The sequence below is a fragment of the Gymnoscopelus microlampas genome (assembly GCF_963454915.1).
Source record: "Gymnoscopelus microlampas genome assembly, chromosome: 2".
Classification (NCBI taxonomy): domain Eukaryota; kingdom Metazoa; phylum Chordata; class Actinopteri; order Myctophiformes; family Myctophidae; genus Gymnoscopelus; species Gymnoscopelus microlampas.
In genome coordinates this window covers 4,786,689-4,805,216 of record NC_139939.1, presented here as the reverse complement: position 1 = coordinate 4,805,216, position 18,528 = coordinate 4,786,689, and the positions used below count along the sequence as shown (strand labels likewise).

General features: G+C 42.0%; 1 protein-coding gene across 1 annotated transcript; it reads right to left on the bottom strand.

The window, feature by feature from the left end:
* Positions 1-6,459: 6,459 nt before the first annotated feature.
* LOC311053408 (uncharacterized protein) lies at positions 6,460-17,480 on the bottom strand (the record flags this gene model as incomplete). Its single annotated transcript, XM_084068920.1, has 4 exons — positions 17,404-17,480; positions 11,672-11,866; positions 6,626-6,834; positions 6,460-6,504 (listed from the first exon to the last, which is right to left on the bottom strand). Exons 1-4 carry the CDS (start codon positions 17,441-17,443, stop codon positions 6,460-6,462), a joined length of 489 nt encoding a protein of 162 aa, XP_083925046.1. The 5' UTR covers positions 17,444-17,480.
* Positions 17,481-18,528: the final 1,048 nt, after the last annotated feature.

The following is an 18,528-nucleotide window of genomic DNA, read 5'->3' as shown; positions in this document are numbered from 1 at the left end:
TCTGTTACAAGTAAATGTCCGGAATTCAAAATTTACTTGAGTAAAAGCACTAAAGTATTGGGATCGAAATATACTTAAAGTACCAAAAGTAGAAGTACTCATATGCAGAATGTCCCATTTCAAGTTTTCTAAATGTATACAAATATTTTAAAAATAGCTGATCTACAAGCTCACATGTTGTGAGCTTGTAGATCTGCTATCTTCAAATAGCCTAGGTATAAAATAGGTGGTTAATGCTAAAGTGTTTAATGTATGTTTTATAATGTAATAATTTATATCTGCAAAGTAACTAACCAATCAAATATAATTGTAGTGGAGTAAGATTACAATCTTTGCCTTTTGAGCCTAGTGGAGTAGAAAGTATTGAAAATTGGAAATACTCCAGTAAAGCAAAGATACCTCATACCTCAAATTGTACTTAAGTACAGTACTTGAGTAAATGTACTTAGTTAGCAATTTGGACCGCCTCTGGTTCTCTATTTCTTTATCATATTGTTTTAATTTGGTGCAGCCTTGCTGATGAACAGTTAAATGACTGAATTGATCGCTGCGTCTGTCATCTTGCCGTCGTAGCGCACTACAGCCCAAGACTATCAAGCAAATAGATGCGGGTAGGGACCTTTCTTTTCCCATAATGCTTTGCGCATACCCACAATGCAGTTGGGCATATCAAAGATGGCGGTATTTGCGAAACGGCTTATTGGAAATTGGCTGTGTTTTTGATTCAAGTTTAGAGGAAGCGATCTATTTGGAGGAGAAGGTGCTTCCTGTAACCATAATCTTTCTCCGGTGTTGGTAATATGGCAGCCTGAAGTGTATGACCAATGCTGACTGTGAATAAGTTCATGCGCATTTGTTGTTTACATTCTGTGCATTCTGGACTTGATTGGATTCAAGGGGAGGCATGCGTTAATCCGACAGATCTTTTCTCCGACTATGTGGCATCCGCGTGCGGTTAGGGTTAGGGTGCGGGTTTGGTTCGGGTTTAGTATTGGAAACGTCGGAGCGCTGCGCTGTCGGAGGAATGCGCTGTCGGACTAACGTACTGCACCCGGATTCAAGCACTGAGACACATGTTTTGAGTGTGTGGGACATCAGAAGCAACTGAAACATATTTGTGCCCTTCTAATGTATTTTATAAATGTGGACTCAAATAAAGAAATTGAAACACACACACACACACACACATACACATCGTGTTTTTTTCACATTGGCCTATTATAGCTCCACCAGGTTGCCACAATAACATACCTGACCTGGCGGAGACCTGTGCTCTGAGGAGCACTTTTTCTAGTTTATATTGCATTTTACGTATGAAACAAATCTCAAAGTGTTGCATTACAGAATGAAAATCATTTGCACAAGAAAAAAAACAAGGTGGGGGGGGGGGTCCTAGGGGGTAAAACCCGAAAAGCTAACTGAATGCTTTATTAAAAGTCTTTACTCCTCTCTTGAAATCATTGACAGGCTGTGGAGCTCTTAGCTGGTCCGGGACTGAGTTCCACAGTTGAGGGGCAGCTGAGCAGAAGGCTCTGTAAATCATTCTATACTGATAGATAAGTTGAAGGCAATTTATTGGTTTTGATGCACCTGTGATAAAATCCTATCTAGAGTAGAGAGAGAACAGGTGGTGGATGTGAACGGAACCCTATCCATGAAAGAAGACATTACCTACCTGGGTTGTATTTTAGAGAACAATCTTTTCAGTGGAAAAAATAGCAACAGTAATCAAGAAAAGAAATCAAGAAAGTCAACCAAACATTTTAGGGCAGGGTCCCCTCGTTGGTCAGGGGTGCAGTACGTTAGTCCGACAGCGCATTCCTCCGACAGCGCAGCGCTCCGACGTTTCCAAGACTAAACCCGAACCAAACCCGCACCCTAACCCCAACCGCACGCGGATGCCACATAGTCGGAGAAAAGGTCTGTCGGATTAACGCATGCCTCCCGTTGGTCAGTAGGAACACTCTGAGGACACTAGCTGGAGCACTCATCCAACGTCATTTTAACTATGCATACGCTTCATGGTACATGCATGGCATACAGGCATTAAAAGCCACAATGAGGCCACAATGGAACCAAGCCCTCAGGGCTTTTAATGTTATCCTTTAAGTATTATTGTATAACTGTACCTTTGTACCTTTTGCAAACTGTCAAGTATTCAATCAATCAAGCAGACTTAAAAGGCAACCAGACAGATACTGTAGGTGGTAAGAAGTGATTCATCCCTCCAGAGCTAGGCTTTGTTGCATGCTGCTGTTGTCCGGAACGGTGTGGAGGACCCAAAAGCAGTACGACACAAAACGGATCAAGATTCAAGAGGTTTATTAACCAACTTAGGCTTCCCTAATAAGAATGATAACGGATATTAAAGATGACTAGCAGCCTAAACACTTTACACTGACTGACAATAAAGCGATGATCTGACGAACACACAGACTAACAGAAGGGTATATAAAGACAAGGAAATTAACTAGAGACAGGTGAATTCAAAAGACAATCAACACAAGATAGGCTGACAAGCAAACAGGACACAGGTGACTAGGGTTACAATACAGGGTTACTGGGTATTGGCAGACAGGAAGGCACAAGAACATTACCACAAAATAACGGCTCGCTTAAATCTCATGCAGGTCTCAAGGTCGTGTACACCAGTTTTTTTCCATCGTAGACATGTGGTGTCACAATATTCACTTAAAATGATGTAACCGAACATATTAATTAGCTTAAGTAAGTATCCCTAACATAAATAGGTAGTTGTAATTGTGTTAACAGGTGACATAAATACAAGCATCTAAATGCGAGGTAGTCAAAACAATCTATTAGGTTGGATGCTTAATCCGTCACCCATTTAAAGGGATATTTCACTTTCAAAAAAACTTTTGGTCATTTTATCATCTACTCAGGCTTTTGTGAACCCCCCAGACCGTTTTTAAGTTGCTTGATTCAGTGTTTAGATATTTGATATTCATTTTATCAGACACGCCCCCTTCCTATACAAACCCATTATAACTTCAAACTCCATTTTAACCATGTTAGATTCATCAAAAACACCCGTCCTTGGTTCTGGTGACTCACTGCTCTCCTAATGCGTGAGGGGGCTGTGTTTTTTCAATTACTTTTTTCATTTATTTTTAATATGTTTTTTTGGAAAATGAAAAAATTAAATACAATAAAAAAATAAATAAAATAAATGAAAAAAGTAATTGAAAAAACACGGCCCCCTCACGCATTAGGAGGGCAGGGTGAGTCAGCAGAACCAAGGACGGGTATTTTTGATGAATCTACAGGGTTGGATTGAATTTGAAGTTATAATGGGTTTGTATAGGAAGGGGGCGTGTCTGATACAATGATTATCAAATATCTAAATACTGAATCAAGCTACTTAAAAACTGTCTGGGGGGCTCACAAAAGCCTGAGTAGACGATAAAATGACCAAAAGTTTTTTTGAAAGTTAAATATCCCTTTAAACGGGAGCTTGAAGCTTCAATTGTTATACAGATATCTCAGCATTTGGCTTTATTAATATCTACAGAATAAGCGCTTTCGAGAGGATCTTTATTTTGCAAACTCCAGGGCGCACATGTAGAGATGTCATATAAACAGTGCTGGGTGAAATTGTTTTCAAAACATATTCCAATCAGCAATCATACATTTTGGTCTGATACGTGTAGTTTGGCAAGGATTATTCCCTCATGATAGGCTATATGATAATCCCACTCACAAACAAAGTAGGAGTGCATGTTCCACAATGTGCCAAAAAAAACGCATGGGCAGGCCATTGACAGGGTGCCATCAGAGGCATAGGCACCAGAAGAGGGGTCAGAATTGCCTGAATGTGAAAAATCAGAGCTCAAAGGCTTGTTTAGCTGCAAATCAACTCAACCTGAACGAGAGAGGTTTTGTGAGATTATATATATCGTGTCAGTGTGGTTTTGGCAAATAATCAAATATGTTCAGAGTGTCATACACGGTGGCTGGGGTTTACATGAAGGCGTTCTTCGGCTATCTCGCTCACCGGTCGGAGAAAAACACCCAAATGGCGCTTCAGAGACTCTCAGAGGACAATACCGCACGTGAAGAGGCCCATGCAGCAAAAGAAAAGGCCCTGGCGGACCTGGGCCAACGAATCTTAGATGCCTTTGCAGAAAACCAGAAAGAGATGAAGGAACTGAGAGGTCAACTGAAGGCCCTGGAAAAGGGGAAGAAGTAATAGAATGCTCGGCTGGTTGGCAAGAGGGATCAGGATGTGGCGGGTGACAAGAAAAAATGAAGAAGGAAGAGGAGGCGGCGCCAAGGGGAACAGTTGCGGAGAAAATACCTTATTATTACAATTAACACATTGTACTGGTCACTATTGTCATGACTTGATGTGAAACAGGGTTCAAATTTAAGGGTTATTGTTTATTTTTTCTTTTATCCACAATAGTTCTGGTATGTTAACAGTTTGTTCTTCCATCTGGTAGTCAGTCGTCATAGATGTTTTGTGTGCCAATGTTCCCGTGGGGAAATGTTACATTGTTATTAAATGTTTTTCCTGTTCTTGACACCTGAGGAAACCTGCTGACTCTTTATGCAGAATGTCCCATTTCAGGTTGTCAAAATGTATAACAATATATTGAAAATAGCCGAAATATATAGAGCTTGAGTGGTTAATGTATGTTTAGTAATAACAATCTAAATCTAAAAAGTAACTAAAGTTTTAAAATGGTAGTGGAAGTTTTAAGTTGTGTATGTTTTTTTGTATTATTCATGATGCATCTTGTATGTATACTGGCATAACCAGTAGAAGTAAAAGTATTAAATTGGAAATGCTCAACTAAAGCAAAAATACTGCAATACTGTAGCTAAATGTATTAGGCTACTTCAGGAAATGCACTTAGTTAATTTACTTTACTTTAAATGTCTACTTCTATAAATACACAACTACAACGGCAAAAAAAGAAAGAAAAAGTGCCTGAATGTGCCGAGTTGGGACTGTGATGGATTTCACAGTCCCAACGCGGGACTGCACGACGGAGGTTTGAGACAGGGACCTCATCACTTCTAAAATGATGTCTGGCAAGTAGGCTTAACAAACAACACATGGTTCGTCAAACATTCTCCACATCAGTGATTTTCTTCCACACTGTTCTGACTTATGACACTTTTTGGTTTGTTGAACTTATCATAGTTGTGTCATATGTAGCCATAATGTCTGTGTGCTGTTCTGTTGACGGCTCAGGCTGCCTGTGTATGTAAATACGTGTGCGTGACTCCACTGATATGTTTGGAGGGGTAACTTTCCACCGGAGAATTTGCTTACTTATTGGCCTCCCAGAACTCGCCGGGACGCGCTGCTGAATGAAGGGCATGTTATTTAAATGCCGATTGTTTGCAGCTGCCAGATTTATCAACACATCGTCCAATCTCACGCTGTGATTGACAGGATACAACCCTTTGATAAATCACACGTGAGCCCCGTCCTGGGCTCGAATTTAAGCTAGTTTCTACGTTCCATTGATAAATGAGAGCCATTGCTTCCTTAAAGGAAATAATGTTTAACAGAGAAATTGTGTGGATTTTATTTGGTTCTGTTGACATCAGATCCTCTGCACTTCACATGTCTGGATTACAATGTCAAATGTGTTCCTTTTTCATAAAACGAAGAAAAGAAAAACATGTTACTGTAACTACCAGCGTTCTCTCCTGTATGAATACACGTGTTTCTTAAGAGTTGCATTTTTTTTGCAACCAAAGCATTTGCCACAAACTAAAACTGTTCCCCCTCTGTATGAGCTGTCATGTGTTTCTTTATATTATGTCTGTCATTAAAGGTTTTGCCACAAACGGTTCAAGTAAAGGGTTTTTCCCCTGTATGTCTCCACATGTGTGTCTTCAAATTACCCATCTGCCCAAATCCTTTGCTACAAACTGTACAAGTAAAGGGTTTTTCTCTTGTATGAATCCTCATGTGGGTCTTTAGATTGCCCATCTGACGAAAACATTTGCCACAAACAGAACACGTAAAGGGTTTTTCCCCTGTATGAATCCTCAAGTGTGTATTCAAATCACCCATATGACCAAATCCTTTGCCACAAACTGTACATGTGAAGGGTTTTTCCCCTGTATGACTCCTCATGTGTGTCCTCACATCACTCATCTGACCAAATCCCTTACCACAAACTGTACAAGTAAAGGGCTTTTCCCCATGAGTACTCATGTGTAACTTCAACTTGTCCTTGCGATTAAAGCTTTTGCTACAAACTGTACAGGTAAAGGTCCTTTCCCCTGTATGAATCATTGCATGTCTCTTAAAGTTTCCCTCATGATTAAAGGTTTTGCCACACTCTGTACAACTAATAATGTTCTTCTCTGCGTAAATGCAAGTTTGTTTTGATGAGTTCAGGTCCTGGGACAGCTTGCTACCCACAGACAATCTTTGTCCTTCCACATGTTGTGTCTTGTGTGATTTCGGTGTGTTTAGAGCTGACTGATCTTCCCTGGTCTGCTCCCACTCATCGCTGTCTTCAGTGTCAGATTCAGAACAGTGTGAAGAGAGGAGCTGCTCATCTCTAGTTGGTTGTGATGTTCCACAGCACTCTACATCAGCATGTGTTTTCATGTGTTGAGTTGAGGTGCTGGCTACAGGTTCTGTCTCTCTGTTTTCATCATCATCTTCCCTTTTTACTGACAGAAATGTCAACGTTGACCCAGCGGCCTCCTCTGGTCTTTGAAGTAGCTCTGCATGTCCGTCTTTAATCTGTGGAGGTTCTGGTTCCTCCTCGACCAGACTGGAGCTCCTCTCCTGCTGTTGAGGGGAATCCTCCTCTTTACATACGTGGAGGTGCAGGAACTCTAGAAAAAGAGAACATGAGAGTTAATTATTAGTTTTTCCGGTTTTAAGCGTTAGAAGGCAGATAATATCTCAAGAACAGATTCTGCTCTGCGTTTCAATCTGTCGGGGGGTTCGTCATATCGCGTACGCACTGGCCTACAAGTAGGCGTGCCTTCAGATCAGGAAGCAGGCCGCGCTTTACCCAATCTAATGTAGTGGGCGAGATTTACGTGTCCGCCGATCCTTTCCCACTAGAAACAAACCGAAACTAATTTAACAATAGCGTCCTCGGAGCAGACAAAACCACGGAAAGATATTCACATTTTTACTTGCTCTTTCATCATAGAAACAAGTGGGCTTATAACCAAAACGATCCATGTTCTCTGGGAGAAGTGGTGTTAGTGTTCCGTGTAGAAATATTGTTAGTGGGAATGAAAACATAGTCGCACCACCGGAAGTGAAAGGCTGAAGGCAGACCAAAACCCCGGTTTCCTTGCGCATGTGTGCTACATCGACTTCCTCCCAGAGCCAAGTGAAGTGGGCGGTGTGGTCACAGTGGTCATCACAGTGATGGAAGTGATTCACTTAAAAAAAACATAAATGTGTTTTTTTTAAGTGCATAGTCCTATTTATAGGGCTACGCACATGTGTCATGTGTTTCTAGCCAATCACAGTCCTGAATAGAGTCATGGTGGCCAATCACGGTGCAGGGTTAGGGGGGTACAATGGTGGCCTATCACAGCGCAGGGTTGGGGGGGTGCAATGGGTGGGGGGGTTCAATGGTGGCCAATCACAGTGCAGCGAATGTCGATGTCCAAACCTCACATATAGGGGCGGTTGCACCGCCCAAAAAACAGCAGAGGGCGCTGTTTTTCCTTTTCATTTGGCGATGGGTTCCCAGATTGTAATAAGGGTAATAATAATAATAACTAGAAAAAGTGCTCCTCGGAGCACAACTCTCTGCCAGCAGACTTGTGTTGGGAATGTTGGGAATGTTCTACTTCTAGGAATGTTCTACTTCTTATGTTCTAATTCTAACAAAAATCACACCCTGTGTGAAGGAAGCGGTGCCTTTGGGGCGGGGCTTAACTCATTTGAGTTCGTCCCTATTGGTGGTCTGAGTCCACTTACCAAATTTGTACTTGGTAGCATGCTGCAAACTGGAATAATGGCTGTTTAAAGCCCAGCCAATGGCCAGACAGAGGGGGCGGGGCTTAAGTAATTACAGTTTGTCCCTATTGGTGGTTTTAGTCCATGTCCAAAATTTGTAGTCCGTAGCATGCTGCGAACTTGAGTTATGGCTGTTTAAAGGCCAGCCAATGGGAAGACAGAGGGGGCGGGGCTTGAGCAATTCATGCTTGGCCCGTATTGGTGGTCTAAGTCCACATACCAAATTTGGACTTGGTGGCATGCTGCAAACTGGAGTTATAGCTGTTTAAAATCCCGTGCTCATCCCGTGCTCATACGGGCGGACGTCCCTGGGGGTCCCTGGACCCCTCTTTGATAACCGGTGGCACGTGTGGCAAATGAGAGGAGAGATGGCATAGGCAATTTCCAAGTCCGTGTGTGTGTGTGTGTGTGTGTGTGTGTGTGTGTGTGTGTGTGTGTGTGTGTGCGTGTGTTTGTATGTGTTGCTTCTTTGCCGTGCTCATCCCAGGCTCATACACACAGACACGGAGACGGCAATCTCCAAGTCTGTGTGTGTGTGTGTGTGTGTGTGTGTGTGTGTGTGTGTGCGTGTGTTTGTATGTGTTGCTTCTTTGCCGTGCTCATCCCAGGCTCATACACACAGACACGGAGACAAAGCCACGTATAGAGCGGTTGGCACCGCTAAAAAATAGACTGCACTTGTCCGATCCTTTGAGTGTACACGTGATGCGGAAGTCTGCCGCGGAGGAGCTGTTGAGAGTGGTCGAGGATACACTTGATGTACACTCGCTCAATGCGGAAGTGGAGAGCCTCCTCGCCTCCTCCACTCGACATCACTCGCCTCCTCTAAGACGCACATGAACAATTGGACCGCGACTACTTCCGGTTCGAAGTCGGGGGGACCGAGTGGGAGTGAGCGAGTGGCCGAGATTTTCGGTATTGGAATCTGGCTTATGACTCTTTCAAAGTGACACATGTATTTATAGGCCGCTATCCGTCCTGTCTATGTAAGTGTCCTATCCGTCCTGTCTGTGTAAGTGTCCTCTTCCTCCTGTCTGTATAAGTGTCCTATCCGTCCTGTCTATGTAAGTGTCCTATCCTTTCTGTCTGTGTAAGTGTTCTATCCGTCCTGTCTGTATAAGTGTCCTATCCGTCCTGTCTGTATAAGTGTCCTATCCGTCCTGTTTGTATAAGTGTCCTATCCGTCCTGTCTGTGTAAGTGTCATATCCCTCCTGTCTATATAAGTGTCCTATCTGTCCTATCTGTCCAATTATGTATCCTATCTAATTGTTATAGCCTGGTAAACCCTCCCTCCGGAAATCTCATTTCCATTTGATTTCAGGAAGGAGTCTGGCATGATTGCTCATTCTGCAATATTGGCTGTGGGCTGGAGTTGGGCGGGAGTAATACCGTTGACTGACAACCCCTTCAACCAATGATCGTTTTTCCCCTTCAGCCAATCAGCAGTTCATTTTGACGAGCTCCAGACTATGTGACGCAACGGGACTTTTGGGACGGCCATGCCGAACATAGGTTGCCTTATTGGGATACATGCGTGTCACTCCCCGGCCCTGCCGGTTCTCTAAATTTATATTTTTAAATAGGCTCTGTCATGATTAATTGACCACATATATGAAGTTAAACAACGAAATTCTATCCAAACGATATGTTAATAGTAAATTCCGTGCCTCAAAAAAGAAGTTTGAGACCGTTTTAAGAACGAAACTAAGAAGTGACGGCACTCGGACAACAACAATGGCTGCCGTTCGTCTTTTGTCGGCGGCTCTCAGGCTGCACTCGGCTTCATTCGGGCTCACTCGAACTCGCCACCTGATTGGCCAACGTAAGCTGTCAATCACAGAACGATGAGCGACGACGCTGATAGGCGCGGTTAGTTGGTGATTTCGCTAGAAACTCCCCAATATTGCAGAATGGGCGTTCATGCCAGACTCCTTCCTGAAATCAAATGGAAATGAGATTTCCGGAGGGAGGGTTTACCAGGCTATAATTGTTACAGTATCCACCATTTCTCAGCCATTTCGTGATGGTTCCTGTCTTACCTAGCCGCTATTCTATGTAAGTGTCCTATCCGTCCTGTCTGTGTAAGTGTCCTCTTCCGTCCTGTCTGTGTAAGTGTCCTATCCCTCCTGTCTGTATAAGTGTCCTATCCGTCCTGTCTATCTAAGTGTCCTATCCGTCCTGTCTGTGTAAGTGTTCTATCCGTCCTGTCTGTATAAGTGTCCTATCCGTCCTGTCTGTATAAGTGTCCTATCCCTCCTGTCTGTATAAGTGTCCTATCCGTCCTGTCTGTGTAAGTGTCATATCCCTCCTGTCTGTATAAGTGTCCTATCCGTCCTGTCTGTGTAAGTGTCATATCCCTCCTGTCTATATAAGTGTCCTATCTGTCCTATCTGTCCAATTATGTATCCTATCTAATTGTTAGAGTATCCACCATTTCTCAGCCATTTCGTGATGGTTCCTGTCTTACCTCACTTTGACAGTGGCGCAGACACTGTCAAAGTGACGCCATGTATTTATAGGCCGCTATGCGTCACTAGCCAATCAGATCACAGTATTTCACCGCATTGTCACGTGTCACGTGAGGCTTGACCAATCGGTGTGTCATATTTAGAAAGTGAAAACAAAACTCTCCTGGCGGAGAGAATAATAATAATAATAACTAGAAAAAGTGCTCCTCGGAGCACAACTCTCCGCTGTTGGGAATGTTGGGAATGTTCTATCTGTATAAGTGTCCTATCCGTCCTGTCTGTATAAGTGTCCTATCCCTCCTGTCTGTATAAGTGTCCTATCCGTCCTGTCTATGTAAGTGTCCTATCCGTCCTGTCTGTGTAAGTGTCCTATCCGTCCTGTCTGTGTAAGTGTCCTATCCAATTGTTACAGTATCCGCCATTTCTCAACCATTTCGTGATTGTTCCTGTCTTACCTCACTCTTACCAGACTTGTGTTGGGAATGTTGGGAATGTTCTAATTCTTATGTTCTAACTGTCCTATCCATCCTGTCTGTATAAGAGTCCGATCCGTCCTGTCTGTATAAGTGTCCTATCCGTCTGTATAAGTGTCCTATCCGTCTTGTCTGTATAAGTGTCCTATCCGTCCTGTCTATGTAAGTGTCCTATCCCTCCTGTCTGTGTAAGTGTCCTATCCCTCCTGTCTGTATAAGTGTCCTATCCGTCCTGTCTGTATACTGTAAGTGTCCTATCCGTCCTGTCTGTATACTGTAAGTGTCCTATCCGTCCTGTCTGTGTAAGTGTCATATCCCTCCTGTCTATGTAAGTGTCCTATCCGTCCTGTCTGTGTAAGTGTTCTATCCGTCCTGTCTGTATAAGTGTCCTATCCGTCCTGTCTGTATAAGTGTCCTATCCGTCCTGTCTGTATAAGTGTCCTATCCGTCCTGTCTGTGTACTGTAAGTGTCCTATCCGTCTGTGTAAGTGTCATATCCCTCCTGTCTATATAAGTGTCCTATCTGTCCTATCTGCCAATTATGTATCAGCCATGCAGCCATTTCGTGATGGTTCCTGTCTTACCTCACTTTGACAGTGGCAAAGACACTGTCAAAGTGACGCCATGTATTTATACAGTATTTCACCGTATTGTCACGTGTCACGTGAGGCTTGACCAATCGGTGAGTCATATTTAGAAAGTGAAAACAATACTCTCCTGCGGAGAGTAATAATAACGTTTTTACCTGAGGGAGCGTCGCTCCACACCTTACTAACTAGTAATGTCGACGTTAGCCCAGCCACCTCCTCTGGTCTTTGAAATAGCTCCTCTTGTTCCTCTTTAATCTGTGGAGGTTCTGGTTCCTCCAGGACCAGACTGGGTCTCCTCTCCTGCGGTTCAGGGGAAACCTCCTCTTTACACACAGGAAAGAGTGGGAGATCTAGAAGGAGAGAGAGAGGAGGCAACATCAGCACAGAGCAACTCAATGCGTTTCCCCTTCCATACTTTTAGAGTTGTAGGTGGTTGATAGTATGTCAGACTGCAGGGCAGCCGGTCAGATGTAATGTGTAATAGGCTTTATGCACAGCAGCCATATTGGAAAGAAATTGGGCCTCTTCTTACTTCCTTCACAGGTGTTACCAATGATACTAATGAAGGCTCTGTTCCATTCTGGTCAGGGTGCTGATATTGTGCATGTTGGCTCACTAGAAACACTAGTGAGCCAACTATTTGGTTCCCAAATGGCCCCTTATGGTGGCAAATGGCCCCTTAACTCTGAGAGTGTACAAATGGAACCAAATGGACCCGTAAGGGTTCATTTGTTTCCATTTGTACACTCTCAGAGTTATGGGGGTCCTTGAAAATAAGCCAACCGCTATGCCACACTAAATGGAACAGAGCCTTAATTAGTATCATTGGTAACACCTGTGAAGGAAGTAAGGAAGGGGCCCAATTCATTCCCAATATGGCTGCTGTGCATATAGCCTATGGTGAGCAACACCGGTGCTTCCCAAGGAACCATGCTTCCCTATTCACCCTCTAAACCTCTGACTTCCACTTCAACTCAGGTACATGCCACCTACACAAGTTCTCAGATGACTCCACCATTGTCAGCTGCATCATAGATGACAACCAGGAGGAGTACAGAGCTCTGATGGAGAGCTTTATTTATTTATTACACGGCTTGGTTGAATGCTTGATTCTGATTGGTCAATCATCGGTCATTATTTCTTGATAATGACCGATGAGCTCTATAACAGACCGCTGTCTAATCAGAGACTCACCTGCTCATGTCAACCTGCGCTGCTTGGTTTTATGCTGTAATCCAACATGACAGCCATGTAAAAAACAAACAATGTCAACTAAACGTTGCTCTCAAGAATGTTTTTGAAAACATTTGAAGTGAGAAATAGACAATGCATTAACCAAAGAGTGATTCTATTTGATCCACTGCACTTCCTTGTTTATCGTGGCGCACCAACGCAAGAATACCAAAACGCTCGCCCCAAAACACAGTCGCCCCGGGGCAAATCCGACGGTATTGTAGGCAAATCCGGCGGTATATAGAATGGTGCGAGGGTGTTTTGGGGCGAGTCTTACGGTTACCTATGGACTGCTGTCATTTGTTTTCCAAGGCGAACTTCTCCACCCAGCCCAATACTTATGGAATACTTTCATTGCCGTAAGCAAGGAAATACTTTGTTTTGTTGTTACTTTTGGGTCAATTTATTTATTTATTTATTAAGTAGCCTTGTAATAAGCGGGATAATGTATGGGGATAGAGGTGATAGACTCATTGTCCCCCGGTACAGTCCGCTGCATGGACCGCATTTCACCGTTTTACCACTTCAGCATTGCTTCAGCACCTACAGCCCTTCCGTTAAGCCTGCACTGCCACTGCATCTGGGACGCCAGTTGTTGCTGTTGAACCCTCTGGAAGTGATGTGGGCCTATTCAATGAAACACCCAAGAAGGACACCACCCACCTGACGCCCCCAGTGAAACCCTTAGCCCTGTGATGACTTTATTATCCCCACCCACGTTTCTCAAGGTATAAGCAAGGATTGTAACACCTAGTCCTATTCAGGTATGTGGTCAGGAAGCAAGCTTGTCCATGGTACTTTGGGTAATAACATCATATCCTGTGTTTGTAAAACGGTCTAGTGCACACTTCCATTGACATTGTCACTGTCATTTCCTGGTCAAGATGTGTTCCAATCATGACAAACAACTATTGTAGGTAGGCATGTCACAACTAATACATAACTGCCTGATCCCAATTATTTGTCATAATCACAATTATATCATATAATCGTCATAATTGTTTCCATGTTGGAAAATGTTTTTGTTTTTTTAATAGCAGATCTACAAGCTCACCATGCATTGCGAAGTGACACATTTTGAGCTTGTTTGTAGATCAGCTATTAAGGTAATAAAAAATTGACAGTATAAAATGATTAAATATGTAGGTTTTTATCATATCTGACCAGTGCAATTTTAGTATACGACGCCACTCCTTGCAACTATTTGCAACCATTATCCAACCATTATCCCCAAATGGCACCGGTCTACAACTGGTCAGTCCAGTCCGCAGCACAATTAAATTGTGTTAATCACAATTACTTGTATGACAAGTAATCATCAAGTAAAATGTCATGATCGTGACAGCCCTGTAGGTGACAATTTAACCTATTAAAACCGGGGAAAGCATCCGTGTCATTTTTGATTTTATCTATATAGTTTTACGTTTTGTTTTTTTAAACTCTTAGTTTTTAGAACAGTGATATTAAAGGAAAGACAAAAATAGCAGATCTACAAACTCACAATCTGCTATTTTTGAACATTTTTGAAAAATCTTTTTTTAATTATTTACATTTTTATTTAGCACAAATCTTCTCTTCGACGCATTGTGAGCTTGTAGATCGGCTATTTTCAAATGGCCAAAATGTATATAGGGCTGAAGTGGGTAATGCATGTTTTGTATTAATAATCCAAATAAATGAAGTAAAAGTACTGAAAACCTGAAATACTCAAATAAAGTTAAAATACCTAAACATTTTACTGGCATATTTCACTTTAAAAACAAATTTGGGTAATTTTATCATCTACTCATGCTTTTGTGAGCCCCCCAGACAGTTTTTAAATTGCTTGATTCAGTATTTAGATATTTGATATTAATTTTATCAGACACGCCCCCTTCCTATAAAAACCCATTAGAACTTCAAACTCCATTTTTAACATGTTAGATTCATCAAAAACGTGTCAGTCAATGTCAGTCACCAGAACCAAGGACGGGTGTTTCCGATGAATCTAACATGGTTAAAATGGAGTTTGAAGTTACAATGGGTTTTAGAGGAAAGGGGTGTGTCTGATAAAATTAATATCAAATATCTAAATACTGAATCAAATGAAGCAACTTAAAAACTGTCTGGGGTGCTCACAAAAACCTGAGTCGACGATAAAATGACCCAAATGTGTTTTGAAAGTGAAATATCCCTTTAAGTACAGTACTTGAGTAAATGTACTTAGTTACTTTACACCACTGACCGTACCTCTGTACAATTTGCAAACTGTTAATAAATTATTCAATCAATCAATCAAAAGATTGAAGGCCTTGCCTTACATTTAGTGTATATGTATGTATGTGAGCCAATTGCGCCACTCAGTGGCCGTAAGTGGTCGTGCATCATGGTCAGCTGTGGAAGGTACAGATGATATTAATGTTGGCCATTTTAAAAGTTACATTGATTTTGAATGGTAATATCATACTATTTTTACTGAAATGTCATGGAGACATCAATATCGAACAAGACTAATATCCATCGATGGGTGATATGTTCATGCATATATTCACTGGTGATATATTGTACATTATACTTTTATTTATTGATGGAATATATAGGCTACAATCTCAGCCAGATTAAATGAAGATGCCTAAGAAGATGCCCCCCCCCCCCAAAAAAAATACAAATAATTTGGGGGCCCCTACCATAGACTGTAAAAAAGAATGGACAAATCCCCTGCCGATAGTTCAGGAACATGCATTCCTCCATCGTTAATATACAGTTGGCCACGCCGGAACTCAAACGCTATTGGTTGAGACCAGACACGTGACCAGCGAACCGGAAAACAACCCCCAAAAATGCTATTGGTTGGGTAGCTTGTCAATCAAGAGTAGGGCGGGGAATGAATGCTATTGGTTGTGTAGGTTGTCAATCAAATCATCCCGCCCCTCCTGGAGCATAGCCTACTTTATCGTCAATTTTAGAATAAATGGGACCATAATGTAGCAAAACGCATACCATGATGATTGAAAGGAGACTTTAAACTAGCGACTGGAAGCATATAGAATTTATGACAATTTTTATTACGGTAAGAAAATCTAGTCTAAAGTTTGTCAAAAACCCATTCACTTGCGTTAAAATAAATTCTTTCTGACACTGCAGGTCGGCGCAGGGTAAAACAGTGCCTCACTCTGGCCATTCATAAGCTTCCGTGTTGGCCTCATCGTAAATATCCAAGCCTTGCCCCTTGGCCCCTACCCAGAGCGTTAGTGAGTTAGAGAGAACTCACTATAACGCCATGTACTTCATGGTATCACAACACCTCCAAGGCCTTAAAAACAAGGCTCCAAACATCCCAAAACAAACTTGTAAGGCTACTTCTTGGCCTCAACTACAAAACCCATCTAACCCCTGATCATTTTGATAGGATTGGATGGCTTAGGGTTGCGGACAGAGTACAGCAACTTGCTATGGGCCTGGTCTTCAAGATATATCACAACATTGGAAGTAACTCGTTCTCATGCTATTCATCAAAAATGTGGAACGCCCTACCAAAAGGAGTAAAGGAGTGTAAAACCCTACTCTCTTTCAAAACAGCCCTAAAGATACACCTTCAGGAGGCTGCAATTGGAAAATGGCCCCATGTCTAAGTCCTAACCCAACCTACCCCCCTACCCCCCCCCCCCCTCTCTCCTACTCCCTTTGTACATATTTCTCACTCTTCATACCAGTAACCTGTAAACTGATTGTATGACATTCTATAGTAGTTGTGTATATCTGTCTGTCTCTTATATGTCATCATGATTTGTGTGCATGGGGAACTCATTTGAAACAAGCTCAGTGCTTTTATGAGTCTTCCAGTTTAGTAGACCTTGTATTGTGAATTTGTACTTCCATGTACTGTTGTTCTCATGTCTTACTAAATAAAGTACATCAATCAATCAATCAGACCAGGGCTATAGTCCCGACCCACAGGTTGAGAACCACTGACATAGGGTGACAATTCTCTCTCTCTCTCTCTCTCTCTCTCTCTCTCTCTCTCTCTCTCTCTCTCTCTCTCTCTCTCTCTCATATAAGTATATCATGCACAGTATACATTGCTGCTATGCTCAGGCACCTTTGTCATATTTTTTTATCTCAGGTACTAGAGTAGCCATTACGGAACCTCTCCCTCCGCTGTATAGCTCCGAGATGAGGTTCCTCGTTTCCCTCTGCCGTTTGAGCAGGACATTGTCGTACATTTTCCACTTTACATGTTTCTTACCCCTTTCTGCACATCGTAGCCAAAAAGTAAAGTTTTTCCGCCATTCTCTCAGATGTTTTAAGTTTTAACGCACCATAAAAGCTATCCAACGAGTTGAAGAAAGTATTTAATTTGCCTCGGTCCTCATCCTATCCGGTTCCATGTTTTTAAGACATTGCGCAAGAGTTGCGCCCGTAGAGATAACATTACTGATTCCCCTACTGGTCAAATGTTGAATTGCATCTTCTAATGCAAAATATTATGGAACACACACACACACACACACACACACACACACACACACACACACACACACACACACACACACACACACACACACACACACACACACACACTTCTGAAGCTACAGTGCAGTGTAGTGTACGGAAAGGAAAATAAAAGCCTGGAAATCGAGGCTATGTTTTCCTCGAGGCTATGTTTTCCACCAACCTGCTGTGTGTAATGTGATGGCTGCTGTGTTTAAATCCATGTCCACTATTCTATGTTGTTGCTCATAACGTGTTGTTTGGATCGGAACAGCCTGGTCCTCATTGTCTGTCATTAATACCACCACATTCTAATCTACACCGTTTATATTACAATACGACTTTATATAGCTATGATATTCATGCTAATAAATATAATATTATGCTCCTCATAATGTCTGTTATAAATCTCTCAACGACCACAACACAGGCAGTGTTGCCAGGCTCTGCGAGAGAAATAAGCACCCAGGTCTATGAAAACAAGCCCAACAGAAGTGAGCCCTTCTACATTGGCTATTAAAAAAATATATAATCTTGAAGAAAATTTGAAAAATGTGGAATATTTTATGAAATATTTTAACAACACTTGTATGGGGGTCCCTGCCATAACATGTTTTCAGATGGGGGTCCGTGGACAAATATCTACATTTGGGTGGTTTCCTTGACAGGAAAATGTTTGAGAACCACTGATATTAACAACATTAGGAAACAAGACCAAAGAAGTAACTACACTTTAGAAACAAGCCCCCAAAAACGACCAATTTATTTACAAGCCACTTTTACAGGAAAAAGAGCCCAAAGTCGCTTATAATAAGCGGACATGGCAACACTGGGTCGCTGGTTTTTATTAGAGAAATTAATGTTATCATTTAAAACATTGAACAAATAAAGCAACAGAAAATTGTGGGGATTATTATTAATACCACCAGGTTCTAATTTACACCAATTACACCACAGAGTTTATATTATGATGTAACTTTATATAGATATAATATTATATACACAAGTAACACAACACTTGACCATAGAGCTGTGCGCTGCTTCACACGGCTTGTTTACATGGACGCATCGCTCCGTCACCAGTGTTGCCATGTCGGCTTATTATAAGCGACTTTGGGCTTCTTTTTAAGTTTCTTGTAAATATTGGTAGTTACGGGTTGCGTTTTTTTGGGGGGCCTGTTTCTAAAGTGTAGTTGCTTACTTCTCAAATATTTTTCATTAATGTTTTTGTGAACATAAAAATAAAATAAAAAATATTCCAAATACTCCACATTTTATTGCAAGAGTTGAAAACAGCCGATCTACAAGC